Source organism: Diadema setosum, chromosome 2 (genome assembly GCF_964275005.1).
Source record: "Diadema setosum chromosome 2, eeDiaSeto1, whole genome shotgun sequence".
Lineage (NCBI taxonomy): Eukaryota > Metazoa > Echinodermata > Echinoidea > Diadematoida > Diadematidae > Diadema > Diadema setosum.
Window position 1 is genome coordinate 7,625,160 of NC_092686.1, and position 18,805 is coordinate 7,643,964.

Genomic DNA, 18,805 nt, shown 5'->3' on the forward strand with positions numbered 1-18,805 from the left:
GATATCAAAGTATGATAGGTCTATTGAAATAAGGAAACAGAATCCAGAATCAGATAAGTGCCTTTTTTTTCTATTCTGTTTTCAGGATTATGTGTTGAAAGTAATTGTGTCCGTGTGTGTGTGTGTGCATTTTGCATGTGTGACTGATTGTTCATAAAACACTTTCTTTTTGCTCTCTTTCTTGACATGCCTGTTGTAAGTTTCAGTTAACATTAAACTGGGTTAATGAATTTCAAACTTTTGGCAACAGAACACACTTCAATCCACATGCACAGTTGGTAGGTGCATAGAAGTTGGCTGGCAGCATGTACACTATTCTACACTCAACACTAGATGGCGCCCTTATTGTCTGCTTCATAGTTCACACTGCTGCATGGAGTTTTGGCACATTGACAGTCACACAACCACACACACACACCATGACTCATGCGTGAATGATATAATGAATTCTTTTGCATATTTTGTCATATAATTTCTTTGGGTTCACACAACAAGTACCAATCAATCTCAATTCTAATGGAAACAACCTGACAGTTTAACTACATCAGTACAACATTTCCTATGTACAAGATGTAATGGTTCTATGTAAAAATTCAGCAAATTTATTTGCAGTGATGTTCATCATATCTACAATGAATAAAACATATCAAACATAAGTGATAAAGCTTTCAACATATATTACATGAACTACAAAGACATTTCAGTACAAGTACATCAGGCTTGGTGAAAAACTCTAGGACTTATATAAAAAAAAAAAAACAATGAATAAGTCACAGAGGAGTTCAAATGAATCTAACACATTCCTGACATAAATTCCGGTAAGTCTTTGTAGACTCTGTCTAGGATCACCAAGTTCCCGAAAAGAATATGGGATAAGTATGTTTTTTCAGGAAGAAAAGAGGCTAAGTTTGTTTTATGAATCTACTTTGCTGTTTACCATGCTTCTTAGCTACCTAAATGCTTTTTACCAGCAGGAGAAAAAAAAAATATCATTCTCAAATAGAGGAGCACTTGCTGTGATATACTATTTCATTTTGCGTTTGTAGGTATATATGCATATGCATATACTGTGAAAGTGGAAATTTTCACACATTTAATTTTTCATGCTTGGCTGGGTAAGATGAATTTCACATGTTTTTAAATCCGCAGAATCAAAACATTGAATTGCGTTCCATAAAGCAAGCAAAACTATTTGCATGCTTTTGTTTTCGTCACGCTAGTTTCTGGTCATGCGAAATGTGCAAAAAATAAATGAATAAATAAATTTTTAAAAATCCACACTGAAAAAATTTCCACTTTTATAGTACACCCAAATATCTTTTACATTGTCGTTTATGACTTACATTGTAATGCACATTGTACCTCTTCCTCCCTTTGAAAGCTGTTATGTACAGTGTATGCTCTACACATGGCAGAAAATGGCACATGATATCTTGGCAGAAAGTGATGAAATATGACCTAATCTTGCCAAAAGTCAAGCCATAGGCAGTGAACCCATGTTTGAGGTGTTATTCTATTTCCTTTTGATTTTTCACATTCATCCAGTTTCCTTGATATAATTCTACATTGAATACTCTTTAGTTGCTATAGTCACGACCATTAGATGTATGCTACAAAATATTTAGTATGAGATGTTGTTTGGAATAAGATGAGCCTAATTCTTGAATAGACTTTAGTTTCCTTTGCAGTTTGCACTTTAACTCATATCACTGCTTATCTGCCCAAAAAGCATAGTACATTGTAGCTGTACATTATATATTGTATTTGCCTCATCATAATTTTTGATGGGTTTGTTGCCAAAACTGTTTGGTTCTTTGTTTATCAGGTGAAAGATTGTTGCATAAAGATTATTAAAATCATCACAGTTTTCATTTTTTAGGGGAAAAAAAGAACTCAATACAAATGTATTTATCGTTATTATTTTTGTGCTTAGATACTGTGTTGATTTGCCAGCAGATAGGATGGTTGAAGAATAAAATAAATCAATAAATAATGAAATAAAAAGATATGGTGATGTAGCTACTTCATGATATTGCTGAAATGACAATCAAATGTAATAGTTTGAGATTTATTTTGTATTTGTTTCATCATTAAAATTGAAAGATACGAAGAAAAGAATAGTACAAGAGTTCATGTGCCAATTTATTCAAATCTGTGTTAGTAATCTGAAGATTTTGTATATCTCTGCAACACCTTTCAGATAGCAGAAACAGGGTAAATGAATGGCTTTGCAAAGACATCTCTCAAGCCACATTGGATAATTGGAAGACACTCTGGTTTATTTATATCTTACATAGTGGAAGGTCACTTATCAAACACTGATACCAAGAAATGTGAGTCAAAAATGACAAATTACCCTGGTCAGGAATATTCTGGATCATTCTCGTAAAAACGTGCACATGGTCAACATCACTCTAGGGTACTACAATAGGTCATGTGCTAGACAGGTATGTTTATTTTGGACAGCATTTTGATGGCTTTCAAACCCTTAAAACCAAATCTCCAGTCTCCCTTCTTTAGGTAGGTTCATAAAAATAGAATCTCATGGATTTTCTTTCACAAAATTGTCACAGGCACAGAATTTTTGTTCTGTATTTTCAACACTGGGCTTGGGTAACTATGGTCCACTTGAATCAGAAAATTTATCTCTGGCAGCTCATTAGAGTTGAGACTCAAAAAAAAAAAAATAAGAAGAAATTATGTGGATTATATCCTTATAAAAACCAAGCCTCTTAAAAATATATTTTCTGCCAAAAACTTAAACAATATGAAAGCTTTCATGTAGCAAAATATTAATGACCACAATAAAATTATTATATACATTTTTAGTCTTGCAAGAAATAAATGGCAAGATATTTCATATTTCTTATTCACACAAAACAAATAATGAGCTCTCTATAAAAACTACCTATGTGACTGAAACTGTCGTGTACAGTAATACTTTACTGGAGAACAGTCCTTTCAGGAGCCAGCAAAGCAAACTGAAAAGTAATTAAGCATTTTTATCATATTTGATGTATGGAGTTAATGCCCTTTGCTTCTAAGTTGAATAGGTGTTCTGTGGCCTACTTCTCCTTGAAACGTACAAATGACAGCAAACTAAGATGGGCTTCTTATACAGAAGCAGGCAAGCTTCATGGCCTCATTCCCACAGACAAGCTAAATGGATATCCAGTTAGAGTCTTGAGCTTATCAAAAAATGAACAAATCTTGAACTAAGGAAACGGATATATTATTATATTGGAAAATAAATAGCTTCTTTTGTTTACAAATAGATGAATTCTGAAAGATGTCTTCATAAATATTTAACTAAAATTCATTTTAAGAAGAAAAACAATGAAAAAGCAATGATTGTCTGAACTCACTCTCTGGCTCAAGACGTCAGTAAATTAGATTTTGTCACTAGATCCATATTTCCTTTTTGATTTTGTATGTTTTGTATTAATGAAAGATGCCTTGGGCACTCCAACTCCTGAGACAGTTCTTTTTAAATCTGTGCAGCTGTCTCTAAAATATCTGAGTCCTGGTTCATCATGCAGTATACACCCATATATGCTGTGATATGCAGTTTCCATTATGGCATTCGTGCAACACCCAATCAACTGCAAGAGTTACAGTTAATTCTCTGGTACCTGCACTTCCCGTAACATGCAATAGAGTACAGACTTATTTGTCCACCATTTAAGAGTCTCATGTAAGAGAAAAAGACCCAAAAGCTGTAATTTGTAGGTAAAAACAGTGTCTTAAAAGGTTCAAGCTGGAGATGTTGCCTGAAACTTCTGCTCAAATATTAGGGCAATACAGAGAAATGCAATTCTTTGGAGCAAACCACTGTTCAATGCTATATGATGGTTTAGTAGAAGTTCAAAGTTCATGCAGATTATTAGTTTCTCGAGGTTTTGAGAATAAATTCATGTGAGAAATGGGCTGGCATATTGTGAATTGCCCTTTTTTGGTTTGAAGTCTTTTCGCTGATAAGCCCTTTGTTGGCTGCTAAACCCCCTGGAGTGGAAAGTTGACACTCTGAGCTGTTTCAACTCCTTGATAGTAAGGATGGTTCCTCTGGATGCAGTCCTGGTAGGCGTTGCCACGGTGATACCACTGGCAGGACTCATTCTCTTGCATGAGGCAGGTTGCATACAGGGACTGGCAGTCCTCTGCCCCATATGTCTGGCTGGGGTAGGGGTCATAGATGCACCCGCTGGAGGGACTATTTGTTGACCATGCCCGCATCTCTGACTGGACCTATGGAAAGGGGGGGGGGGGGGTGGGTGGGGACAAAAAATTCAAACTTTAGAAGCATTCAAAATATTTTAATGTAGCTTTGGCAGGTTTGAGCAGCTATCATTCGTGACAAGCAGAATATGTTGATGAGATGTTTAGTAGCCAAGATTACAAAATGATTCCATGTTTGAATTATTCCCATTTTTGTTCTATTTTCATTATTTAACGAAATGTGAACCATAGGACCAGAATGAATAATCAGTTTCATCACTTTGGGTTAATTCATCCAGTAGGAGAGTCCATTTGAATTTTCCAGTGTCATCATTCATACCAAAGAATGTTTTTTCATGTGGAAAATCAGTGAATTCTTACTTTGGTTTAAGTGAAAGTTTGAATTTCATAAAGTTTGTTGATGTTTTTTCTGTTTTGATTTTGGTGATGACTTATATATATATTTTTTGGACATAACAAGGAAGGAAAGAATGTTATGAAGCCCTTTATGGAATAGCACAGGCTATCTGTTAAACTATGTTTTCATTGGCATTGAGGTTACATTGTAGGTCAACAGTGAGTGACTTACCCTACATTGTGTGCAGTATTTGCCATAGAAGGTCTTAACCCCTTGCTTCTGTTGTTGCGACATGAGTTTCCACTCTACTGTCCAGTCACAGGAGCTGACCTGGAGATCTCCTTCCACTATGCTTCCTGTGTTTGGAAAAGATAACGATTCAGAGTATTAAAGAGCGATTTTTTTTTTAAAGTAGTTGGATACATTCAGGGTTTTGACCATCAGTTTTGCCAAAATGTACCTTGAAGAGTCATTTACCCCACTGATAAGAGTTGTGTTTGGATGAAATGATATGGCATCAGTCCAGCACTGAGAATGATTTAACAGCGAGCTTAAATACCTACATCCCATCCGCTGCAACATCCCTTTATCCCTCAAGCAAGAAGAATGCCAAAATGTCAAAAGAATTGCCTGTCATCTATGGCCACTGTCCAGTAATATTGTTTGTTATGGGTATGAACTACATAGACATGAACTTCTGCATGTTCATTTATTCCAGGTGAAAAGAGAAGATGGAAAAGCAGTATTCTGATGAAAAAAAAAAAAAAAAAATCCACAAACTGGCGACATGATGGAACATATTATTAGCCCATTGAGGACGGTTTGATTTTGCTACAACCCACATTTCCCATAGATGCTTGCCTGAGTGTACTCGGGACTCGTCCTCAACGGATTAAGAATTGCAAGATTTTCCATTATATATTGCGTGAATTGAATCATTGATCAGTATTAGAACACTAATTTACTTGCCACTTTTTGGTATTCTGAATGCTCATGAGGAAAACTGAGTTACATAGCAAATATAAAGACTGGAAAGACAACATTGAAAAGTTGCACCAGTTGCCAACATTAAAGGACAAGTTCACCTTCATTAACATAAGGATTGAGAGAATGTAGCAATATTAGTAGAACACATCATTGAAAGTTTAAGGAAAATCGGACAATCCGTTCAAAAGTTATGAATTTTGGAAGTTTTTGTGGAGTCACCGCTGGATGAGAAGACTACTGCAGTGTATGATGTCACATGCGTACAACAGCATAAGGAAAATATAAAGAGAATTTCACAAAATTTCATATTTTGAAAAAAGTACACATTCCCTTGACTCGTTACTGACATATGTGATGGGTAATATTATTCCCATTGCCTTTAGAAAGAGGCAAGTCAAGTGCTCTTTTATCATGCGAAAAAAGTGAAAATATGTTGAATTTTCTTTACATTTTCTTTATACTGTTGTACTCATATGACATCACGAGCCTTAGTAGTCTCCTCATCCAGCGGTTCCAACACAAAAGTTTTAAAAATTCATAACTTTTGCATTGACTGTCCAATTTTCCTCAAACTTTCACTGATGTGTTCTAATAATATTGCTGCATTCTCTCAATCCTTATGTTTATGAAGGTGAACTTGTCCTTAAACCAAATTTAATTTCTAAGCACTGGATGCTCCATTTTTTTTTTTTTTTTTTGGCCATAATAAAGGAAGAGTCAAAGCAGTGAGATTCTCCTAAAATATTGCTGTCAAAGCAACCCCTGCATACTAACATACACTTTGAATTGAGGACGGGCTGATTTTGCTATAACACACGTTTCCGCTGGACACCTACCTGAGTATAGGACTGGTCTTCAATGGGTTAAAGAAAAGAAAAATCACTTTTTTGGAACTTCAAGAGGTCTGATGTCGGGGTGTTTTCTCTGAATAATGCACATTTCTGACTCGGCAATTTCCCTCTGGTTCATGGGAGGTCACCGCAGTGTCTCATGAAGGATTATCAGTGAATCTTACTGTGATATTTGGAGGTTATCCACCCCTTATAGAATGGCAGAAAAAGTATTATAAGACACCTGTTTGGTTGACATGGGTTCATGGGAGGACAGGATTCTCTCTTGATTTTAAAAAAAAAAAAAAAGTGATGTGATTTTTTTGATGGGTAAATCTTCTGCATAAACTGCAATGTGTGACCTGTTGAAACCCTTTGCCTTCTGTCTGATCATATGCTTTCTTTGCCAATTAAGTACCACAGGTGCCCTGGGTTTAACCGTCATTGAATAGCTAGAGATGACATAATTCTATTAATTCCTATTGTGTCAGAATGGCCTTCGTGTGAGTCACTGTCGCTCCACCTGATTTGGTTTGTCTCAATGAAGTGTGGAGCCAAATCTTGAGAGGGAGGTGGGTGAGTGCCAATAGATCAACTCGGCAAATGAGGTCTCAGGTGCATTGGCATAGCAAGGGTCAATTTAGGTCAGCACTGAATCTTGGCCAGAAAGAAAGGCTGGGGGAAAGGTGTAGATCAGTTGTGCCTCAGCCAATGAAGTTGGATGCATGGTGATCTGTCCATGATGTTTAAAAGGAATTTGTCAACACGCCTGGACAGATTGTTCCTAATCAAGTCAGTAGGTGCTAAGCAGGTGTTTGAAGGGTAGGCCTAATGGTTTGCATTGACATATCATAAAGAGAGACTGTGGGCATCAATTTCAAATGGCAGAAAAATTGGTTGCACCACGTGTTTAAATAATGCATTTGATGCTTATCAATGTATTTGTGTGTCTATCAAGCAAACTAGAATCAGATTTCATATATCCCGTCTGGCCAACTTTTGTCCAGAGCTGTTTTTTGTAACAATTTTTGCATGTTTTTGACCCACCAATTTGACATCTTAAATGTGTTAACCCGTTGAAGATGGTTTGCTTTTGCTACAATACGCATTTCCCATAGACACTTGCCCGAGTATACTCAGGACTCGTCCTCAATGGGTTAATTGAGATGAAGCTTCAAAGATTGACCTTTATTCACCATTATTTACAAACAGCAGACTACATAGAAGTATGTGTATGATGAGTACATTTAATTGACAGGCCATAGAGCTTGCAATACAGATATTGTACAAAATGTGGGGATTCTACACACAATATTAACTCCAGGCACGATTTGAAGTGCATTTTAAAAATGTAATATTCAAACAAGAAATAATTGCAATCTGAAGGCAGATATATCAGTCAATAAAGGAATTCATACTAATGTGAATTAGCGATATTCAAAAATTGAGATTTGCATTGTGATCCAAATTGCATGATTTTTCTTTTTAAACCTCTGTAGACTAAAAATGCCACTAAATTGTACAATCAGCATTGTGAGCCAAATTCAAAAGAAATCGTGCAATTATTTCAGCAAATATAGCAATAGTATGAGAAATCGTGGCAAGTGCCTGAATGCTGGACCAAAAAATCTTGAGATTTTTTTATCCCATCATACAAAACACACATGATTGAACAGTGCATGACCACATGGGTAAGGGTTACCACTTTGGTAGATTTGGGGCATGCATAATTTGGTCCACAAATTATCATGTTCAGCAATTAGCGGGATATTTAGTCCATCTGAATGGGCACAAAGAATTTCATTATTAGGATTGCAATTGTTACCCCACTCCTGTATACGCCATTTATTTAGAGAGTCTAAATTTTCACGAATCGGGACTTGCCGTCATTTTCGCGAGTGGTCAAATTCACGATCGTGGAGTACCCAGTATTGAACTGAGAAATGTATGCATGTACGTCGCATTCATGTAGGATGAGAGTCATAATTTTTGTTTGTTTTTGAATTCGCTAATAGCACCCAACTTGCGAAATTTGCGAAAATAAAAACCTCGTAAAATATTCGGCGTATACAGTATTTTGTCTGTGTGAATGTGACTGATATTGGAAGAAAGGAGAGATGGGATTCTATCTTACCTGTGATGAGATATTTGTCTCCCAGCTCCATGTCCAGAGGTCCACACAGGCTGTCTCCAGGGGAAGTCAGGATGGTGACAAGGGCTGATCTCCCTTTTCCCAGGATCCCCTCCCCCTTGAATACCCTGTCGATGCTGACAATGTACTCGAACTGGCCGAAGCGCCCTCTTAGGCGGTTGTCGGTCACACGCGTTTTCTCCAGAACGTGACCCGCCAAAGCTGGGATTTGAATAAGGCATGCAAAGAACCCAAATTTAGAAGTAAATTCAGTAAAGTAAATTTAATGCAAATTTATTACTTTTTTCTTAATTAGTATCTCATAGTGGGTGCATCTGCTCTACTTTTACTTGCAGCCCACAAACTGAACGTGCAATTCTACACCATATCCATGTTGGTTTTATGCAAATTTACTTGTTTTCAAATCTAGCTGATGAATTCAGACATGGCTTCCAGGTACCAGATGCACAATATGTACCATCCCAGCAGGAATCATAATATTGTGGAGGCAAGGGGTTAAGCCACTTTAAGGCTGTACCGTATGTCCCCCAAAAATTACAACGGGAGCTCTGCAATGATATCTTTAAAAATAGTGAATCAATCTAAATACAAATTCAGAGTATGAAACTCTAACTCATAGCCCACATCTTACAGAAAATCCCATTCGATTTGCTTCATTGGTCAAAGAGAAATGAGGAATTTTGTAGAGGATGTCAGGAATCTCTTCCCTCCAAGTTCTGTCTATTGCATTCACACACAAGATCATCTAAGTGCTAAACTTGGAAGAATCAGACTCATGACATTCTCTACAACAATCCATATTTCTCTGTGACCGCTTAACCAAATTGAATGGGGTTTTCTGCAAAATAGAGCTAAGATGTTATATTTTAGGCAAGCCTTGAAGTAGGATTTAGACAGTTTAATCATATTGGGTGTTATCGATGCAAAAATCTGATTGTAATTTTTTTTTTTGGACATACTGTACTGTATCAATTCAGTCAGTGGATACACAATGGTGTAGCCCCTGAAGAGCTGCAGCTTTGAAACTTCATGATGATGAATTTCTTTCCCGCTGTGATAAACTCCATGAATGTATAGGCACATTCACACATGAGAACCATTGGTTAATTCCCGAGGAAAAACCTATTTCATTCCATTTGCCACCATTCACATTATATGACCAATAGACTCACTTGGCTGTAAGACAAGAACTTTAAGTCTGAACTGCACATACCCAAACAGTGACTGGAGCATGACCCCAACATACGTGTGCAAATTGGATTATGGGATTAAACAAAATATGATGAAAGTATTATTGCAAGGGTTTCAAAAATAGAACTCAATATATTAATCCCAATATGATTTCTTTCTTTCTTTCTTTTTGGAGTCAACACAAATGAATTATGTTTCCAGTATCTGTCTTTGAAAACCATTATTTTTTGGCATGTGTGAACAGGTTGTATGTTACATTTTATATATTAGTCCTACAAATGAAAATATTTGAAACCATTATGGGTTCATGTGTCATTTGAAAGTTAGCACCTTTTTTGTCACTTCATAACAAGGGAAACTTTGTTTTAAAACTAATAGAAAGAAAGAAGTTACACACTAATGTCAGCAATAGTGTACTGCAATTTGAATGAATAAATAAATGAATGAATATGCGATGCAATCTGTAGAGTTAGTATAATGACAGTCACCAAAAAAAAAAAGTTCCATTTCCAAAAGTAGACATACAATTTAGCAGCTATTAAACAAAAATATGTTGTTTTGCTACAATTGCAATTTCATAACAATTGTGACATAAAATTAATATTAATATCATAAACATGACATGTATGGGTATTGATTGATCGATAATATGCTAAGTAATCTGTAAATTGTCGGGTATTTTCGGGGGGGGGGGGCAAATAAAGGGAGTTAAATGCTCATATATGCCAGAGGAACTGTGTTTAGAGAGGGAACTAAAAATTCCCATTTGATGAATGCTATCTAGTAGTACAAGTGATTAAACTTCAAAAATACATTGATTAAATAATGCAGTTTTGAAGACCTTAAAATCTGTATGTGTAGACTTTATTTAAACTTACAACTGAACTACGACAAGTGTATTATTATACATAGGCCTATATACACAAGAACAGGATTTGGAAAATTGAAAATGAGTCTTACCATAGTCAGCCTGACAGAATTTTTGTTGTGGGTGAGTCGGCAAGCACATGCAGGCAAGAGATGCTGGCAATATTGCTACCACAAGGCACAACGTTGCTCTCAAGAGAGATGAAAATGACTGTGTTGAGACGGCCATGCTTGCAGTTGTAGGGAACCCGTCGTCGAGTAAAGCCTAGTGAAGCAGCAATAATCCAAGAGGAGTATAACTAGAGACACAGAGGAGTGGATTCCAAAAAGCCACCACACGGAGATCCTCTGGAAGGGGAAATGAACCGACGTAACTGCTACAATTTTTATCTCCGTGTTTCCAGTTTGTCTTGCTCACTCTTTGGCTCTGATCTCAAATGACTTTCCTGGAGCGTGGTGGGTCAGCGACGACGACATCAGTCTGTGACGTTTCTCACAGGGCTCTGGTAACCGAGGGGGGTTTTAAACTCCGCTTCCTGAATACTCCACTGACTTTGCCTGTTTAATCAGTAACCTCAAAGAGTTGTAGTATCAACTGGGCTGTTCCAAACGAGTATCGGCACTCCCTTCTGCAGGGAATTGCGTAATATCTATTGTTGGCTTTCCCAAATCCATGAAGTGTCGGTGTACTTTGTGTTTAGTCTCCACCCCCTCCCTCTCTCTTTCTCTCTCTCTCTGGCTCTCCCTTAGGGAGCTGACTTGGTTCTTTACCGAGTTGTGGGGCTGATAGGGACTTACGCATGCACCTGCTCGTTCACAGACAGCCGAGCTATTAGATTTGCATCAACTACAATGCCATCTCTAGAATCCAACCTTGAAAATGTTCCAGGAAAACATGTGTAGAGAGAAAAGCTTTCTACCTACATCAGAGAGGAAAAAAGGAAAAGAAAAGAAACAGCACCAAAGACAACAGGAAAAAGTTGTTTCTACAGAGTTCAGCTTAGACCCTATAGTATGTATTGAATGCGAATAGCTAGTACCAAAGCGATAGATTGTTTTCCCATGCTGCAACTAATGTACGGACTGCTTGAAAACATTTGAATTGATTTTATTTCTTTCTTTTTTTTCTGTCACTCCAGACAGATGTTCCTTGTAGATAGTAGTCAAGTGAATTACCAGTGATCAGATGTTTCTCTTGTTCCTATAAAAGTCTATATGGTTTGCATGTTTTCAGAATATTTTCAAGGCTTCTGTAGATTGCCTTGCTCTTGCCAGTAGCTAGAGGTAGCCTTCAACTACTAAATATGGGTGATGTTTGTTATTTTGAAGGTTCCTTAATCTGAAAATGAAATAATGTTATTCTGAAATATGCAAATTCCCAAAACCTAGATGTTGATTAATATGAAGTTTAAAAAAAAAAAAGTTAGTCTTTTTTTAATCCGAAGTTTAAAAGCGTCCTTCCAAAGGTCTGTTAAATTCAAAAATGAAATGTAGTTTGTTAATCCAAAAATGAAGTAGGATTCATTATTACAAAGCTTTGTTAGTGTGCAAAAAAAAAAAATAACACGCAAAACTTATATACTTTCTACAATCTTTCTTACTTTCTGCCAGATCATCTTAAACCTTTATTTGTGGTTATTCTGTTATTCTACTCTTATTTGTCGAAGTCAGCTGAACAACATGATGTGGAATTAGACTTTGATTCACAATAGTGAGCACTAATTTTAAAATTCAATGTCCCCTTTCACTCTTATTCATTTTTTAAGTCTCTTTCTCCATTCTCTTCTCACTCTCTCTGTAAATCAAAATATCTGTTCATCTTTGATGAATTGTTTGTTTTTTCTTGCAAGCCAGCTGGCTGTAATGATTGTTGCATTGTTCGATTGTCACAGAGGCACAGTTTGAAAAAGAGAGGCCATTACACATGTACAAATACTTCCATTCACTGAAGTGCAGTCCGACTTCAGTTGTCCGGCCATCATTTTTCCAGATCTCTCTATAATCTGGACATTGGCAGGCACACACTTTTCCATTCAAAATTGTATAAAACCAAGCACATAAAGCAATTCTCTCGCATATTGCAATTGAAAAGCTCATCACTATGGTATTCATACCTCCCACAATGCTATATTGAGAAAAGTATGCTGTTCATCTGATGGTCTGATATTGGAGATTGGATAGAAAGAGAGGGTGGGGGAAGAGTTCCCATGTTTTGCTCGTCTTCACTTGTGAGTAAACTCTAAGACACAAAGATGTACAAGAAGATAAATTTGTTTCTACTTATATTTAATTTTATGTCTACAATGTATGAATCATGAAAGATTAGGGCTGCCAACCTTGAGTAAAAGTTCAGAAATAGACTTTGCATTGAGCAGCAGAGCAACCAACTCCAAGGGAGCAAATGACTAGAGGGAGTGTTCCCCCTCCATGGTAGGGAGCTTTTTTACATTTTTACATTTTAAATGGTGCAAGTGGTGCATACTTAAAGTTTAATGGTCATGACTTCAGCACATGAATAGAGCAGGTGCGCCTGCAGGAAACTTGCGAACTTTGGATTTGAGCATATTGAATGTTTGAAATATCGGGGATTTTGGGGAGTTTAGTTTCAGGTTTGAGGTTTAATTATCAGAATGAGAAAATATTGGGTGAAGTGTGAGAATTTTGTCAGCAGATGTGACACGTTTCAGGTAATGACATATCATATAACTATACATTTCTTGTGCCAACTGTTGCAAAATATGCTGGTAATCTAATATGCCCTATAGCACTGTCAGTCCATTCTCATGTCCCCATTAACTTTGCACAGTCCCTATCAGTTTGCCATTGACAGTGGTCGACCATCTTATCAGCATTTACAAGAGTGTGTTACACTCCCACGCAGACTACATAAAAAACATTATTCTTTCATTTGCATACAAACACTGCACTTCCACTTGCAGAAATAACATTTGTTTTTGCCCTGTCAAACAATTGATTTCAAACATCAAGACTCAAAATAAAGATCGTGATGATTTAGTGACATAAAAAGTATTCTTTTTTTCGTTAATACCTCATTGCTACATCTATGAAAATAATAACAAACTCTGATAACTAATTGTCAGTTACTTTTGTTCTTATTACATAAAGTTTTGCCAGTTCCTCTGAGGGAGTGAAAACATCTCTGTGAGAATAAAAGAAAGGGGGTGTTCGCACACTGTGTGGAATGGCCCACACCCATTCCAATGCCTGTCGGCCGGTATCTCTGTCAGTAACTATTGACCAATCTGATTAAAGGTGACCTCATACGAGCTACACCGGAACCTGACTTCCGAAACTTCTCTTCCCTCCACCCTTGGCTCAAATCAGCCAGGCTAGTGGCATTTTTGTTCTTTCTTTCTTTCTTTCTTTCTTTCTTTCTTTCTTTCTTTCTGTTGCTTTTATCTTGTTTGGGCATGGGATTACACTTGGCAAACTGAAGTTGGAAGAGAAGATGAGTTTCAGTAAGGCGTGGAACAAAGAAGGAAAGTCTGACACATCAGATAATTACTTGTTCAGTATTTGTATGTTTATGTTTGTGTCGCAATACTGTAAGAGTGGAAAGTAATATGCATGTCACGTTTTGTTTTTGTTTCTTTGTTTGTTTGTTTTTTTGCTTTTGCTTGTTATGTGGGATATTACCTCATATTTTTTATCTCAAGATAGAAAGATTGCAGTTGTACAACAGTTTTCACACAATGTGTATTGACAATTATTTCACTTCCATTGCTTCATTAACCATTGTAATGTATCCTTACTGTAATTTTTTAATAATTGTTTTCTTTGTATTCATTTATATGCATCATGGCATTTGTAGTTTCTATATATTTCTTTATTCTAATTTCTTTTTGTGGCATTTGCTGGTCCTATAGAGTGAATAAATGTAATCATAGCAAACACTCTTTACATATCAGCTTTTTTTCAGATCTTCTTCTTCTCCTTTTTATGTGTTTCCACTCTAGCCATATTTGACTTTGGAGACTGTGACTTTTATGCCGAGTTGAGATGCACATTTCACATATAATGTTGTGTTTGCTGTGATAAGCCAGCAATGGGCAAACAGCTGCACTATGGAAGGAAACACTATCAGACAGACACAGCAGGTAACAGGGAGTGTGACATTTCCACACGTAGCAGCAGTCAAATAAAAGTTAACTACCGCTGTTAGTAGGTGAAGTCCCGAGTATACTCGGGCAGGTGTCTATGGGAAATGCATGTTGTAGCAATAATCAGCCCGTCCTCGATGGGTTTAAAGTAGAACACTGTCCACTGTGAACATTCCTGAAATAGGAATAAGTGACCTTTTATGATGAATATTCAACTTTAACCCATTGAGGATGGGCTGATTTTTCTACAACACGCATCTCCCATAGACACTTGCCCGAGTATACTCGGGGCTCTTCTTCAACGGCTTAGTTGATGTGCCATTTTCATCACATGATGTCGATAGACATCAATAGATTCACACCCCACAGGCTTGAAACATCTGCCTGCGTCATATTACAGATTAATGAAAGTGAGAAAAGAAGGCATATGTGTGTGACGTCAATGTTTTTACTGATAAAATGACCACATTGTCTTTACAAATAGTGCCAGCATCATCAGTTATGTAACTCTTCCCACATTTTGGCCTGCTTCTATATGTTTTATCATTCCCAACCATATCAGTGAGCATTGTGACTTTATACTGCCTTATTACAGATAGTAGATTGTTCTGTGATTTTTTGTTTCTGTGACCAGCTTAAAAGGGTAAGGGAAATTTGTGGACCTGAGTGGATTACTCAGTGAAGTAACTGTCAGTTCATTTTGCCCTATTAAGGATCATCTTCAAGCTTCATCTTTCACAGTTATTTCAGTTTCTACACTACCCTAATCAAGAATAGGGCTTTGTTTTCTTCCATAGCTTTTAGCATGACCAAGTTGTATCTAACCCATTGAAGACAAGTCTTGGGCATATGCCTATTGGAAATGCATGTTGCAGCAAAATCAGCCTGTCCTCAAAAGGTTTTGAAATAAAGTATAGAAATGCCTAGCTTGGGCTAATTTCAGGTATCATCCACTTTAAAACAGATTTGATCTACTTGCCTGGTTTCAAGAAGTCATTGCCCTGTGACTGTGCCTATTAAAACATGATTCATATCACTAAACATTCGCGAGACAAACAGACACGCCGACACACACACACAAATGCACACAAACTGATGCTAGTCATCGTAATTACCTGGAATCGGGCACATTCTGAAGTGGAGCCATGCCAACGCTTCATTTGGTGTCCCGACAGCGGTGACATCACCACGTCAAATATTTGATTGTCCACCCCTAAGCCAGGGAATTCCTTTTGCCGCCAGAGTTTCCTGTCGGGGATCAGTGAGCTCTTTCATGCATTTATCCACCTGATATACTTCTAATTGCAGTAATGTCCTGTTTTGTTTCATCATAACTAAACATGCCTTTAAAGATGCTTTTGTAACCTTTTTGTTTCTTTTTGTTTTCTTTTTTTCTTTTTGTTTTCTTTTTTTCCTGTATTGTTATGTTTTGTTTTGTTTTATTTTGTTTTTTGCAGTGACACTATGAGCATTTTTGTTTTTGCTGGCACTCAATGGATAAAGAATCCAATATTGTAAAAGGTGCCTTGTCCCAAATGAAATGAAGGGTTGTTTGAAAGACAGGTTTCATGGTGTTGTATTTTTTGAAGTAATGTGCCACAAACCAACAGGAAGGTAATATTAGTTACGTTTAGACAACAAGCCTTAACCTCGAGGTTAGGAAACCTCGAGGTAAGAGCTTGTAGTTAGGGACCGTGAAGACGCACTCGTAGTTAGCTAACCTCGAGGTTAGCTCGATGTTAAGAGCCACGAGAAATCTTATGGTTAGCGCTCTAATCACGAGCCGCGGGGGGGGGGGGGGGGGTCCCCGCTCGTAGTTAAGCACCGTGTGGACACAAAAATCAACGCACTCAAAGGGGCAGGAATTTAACCTCGAGGTTTCGTAACCTCGAGGTTAAGATTCGTCGTGTGGACGCACATCGAAGTTGAGTTAGGGTGCAAGAGCTTAACCTCGAGGTTTCGTAACCTCGAGGTTAGGGCTTGTCGTCTGAACGTAACTAGTGACACTATAGGAATCAGGGGGATTAGGTAATCTCCCTTCACTGACAGATAGTTTTCAAACATTTGTGCCACTCAGCAAACAAATTACAGAAAGGTTTAACTGTGATGTTAGTTTCAACTGTGAGTGAAGAGTATGGTTGCAAAATGAATTAGCTCCATTCTTTTTCATTTATTTTTATGATTAAAGCTATTAAAAGAAATGAAGACAAAGAAAATAATAAGAAAGTATGGGATAGCCTTAATAACTTCAAGAATACAATATTGTATCCTCTGATGTGTAACAAGTGAGGTGTCTCTGGAAAGGTTCTATTTGGCTCTATCTGAGGATGGACTCACTTTAAAATGTTAATATATGATGCTTTAACCCGTTGAGGATGAGTCCCGAGTATACTCAGGCAAAGGTCTATGGGAAATGCTTGTTGCAGCAGAATCAGTCCGACCTCAATGGGTTAATCATTTTACAATTAAAGGGATCGTATAGTTTTGGTTGAGACCTAATTTCAGGTTTCTAACATTTTTTGGCAAGATAATGAGAAACCTCTTATGAAATATGAAAGAGCATGTAATTCTATGAGGAATTCAACGTTTATTTGATGAAAATTTGTTTTGAAATGGCTGAGATATCCAAAAAAAGAGCAATTCCAATAAAGTTTGGGACCCACACTTTATTACGATCGCTTTGTTTTACTTTGTTTTTGGATGTTTCAGTCAATCCAAACCTGATTTTCGTCAAATAAACTTTGAATTCCTCTTAAAATGGTATGTTCTGTACCATGTCATAAGTGTTTTCTTGGTATCTCGCATAAATTCAAAAGCCCAATTTTCATCTCCACCAATACTGTACCATCCCTTTAATCTCTTCAAAAAATTGCAAATACAATGAAGGGATGATGTCCTGGCCTCACAATTTTCCCATTGACTTATGCACACTTCTCTTCACTAGGATTCCTCCCTGATATGAAATCATAGAGAAAAGAATTTGTGTGACTCGCATTGCAACACCGTATGAAATTTGTATGAAAGGAAACTATCACAGGCATGCTTGATGTCCGGGAAGCACCACTATTTTTTTTTTCTCTCTCATTATCAGCTTAAGTTTCCTGTTGTTAATTATGTAGATACCAGTATTAGTCAATCTGGCACCCCATGCTAGCACTGAAGTGTGATATCCTATCTCATCATAACTAAACACGTCTTTCAAGGTATCACACCTTCTTTTGCCAAGCTTTACATGTTTTGTTTTTGTTCTTGTTTTTATTGCTTTTGCTAGACTGAACATCTTACCATATAATCATAGATAATGCACAGAATTGGGGAAACACCATTGGGAAGGAATATGATGTCAAGATTTTGTTTTAATAAACTAATCATGTTTATTAAAAAAAAAATACTTCATATCAACCAAATATGTCTTGCATTAGTTAGTGTCAGGTAGAGAAGACCATCAACTAAGCCCAAAAGTTCTGACAATAATTGAAAGACTACTTATTGTTACAAGAATTTCTTTGTTTGTTTGGTTCTTTTTTAATTCTTTCACTTACCCATATTTAATTTATTAGTGAGATGGGTTGGAAGAAATAAAAAGTCTCCTAAAGTTTGCATCCTTGTTCTTGGTTTTACATTTGTTTTGGGGGTGTGTTTTTTTTTGTGTGTGTGTCTTTTTTTTGTCTTTTTTGAGACACTGACATTCAAAGATCCCAACTGTAAGAATTCAGATATTTGTAGCTATTTCATTAACAGGCAGATTTAAAATTGTGAAGTTCAGTGACAATACAAGAAAAATATGTGAATTTGGAAATACGTGCATGTTTCTACCATTTTGATGCCATTATGATCATATTTTTCCTTTTTCCTCTTAGTTTGCATAACAATATTCCTCTCTGAAAGTATATTTTCTATTCAAATTCAAATTAATGGAGCTAGGTAATATTTCAAAGACTAAGCAGTGTTACATGTATTTCCAGCCTCCTAGAGCGCAGGGAATTTCTATGGGCATAACTAAGCCATGTACATAATAAGTAGATAAAATAAAGATGTGATAGGTGATCTACCTTTAACAAAGTAGGAGGCATTGTATTGTTTA

General features: G+C 36.8%; 1 protein-coding gene across 1 annotated transcript; it reads right to left on the reverse strand.

Moving 5' to 3' along the window:
• Positions 1 to 3,993: 3,993 nt before the first annotated feature.
• LOC140238039 (metalloproteinase inhibitor 1-like) lies at positions 3,994 to 10,829 on the reverse strand. The gene is made up of 4 exons (XM_072317967.1): positions 10,694 to 10,829; positions 8,525 to 8,743; positions 4,805 to 4,929; positions 3,994 to 4,245 (listed from the first exon to the last, which is right to left on the reverse strand). Exons 1-4 carry the CDS (start codon positions 10,827 to 10,829, stop codon positions 3,994 to 3,996), a joined length of 732 nt encoding a protein of 243 aa, XP_072174068.1.
• Positions 10,830 to 18,805: the final 7,976 nt, after the last annotated feature.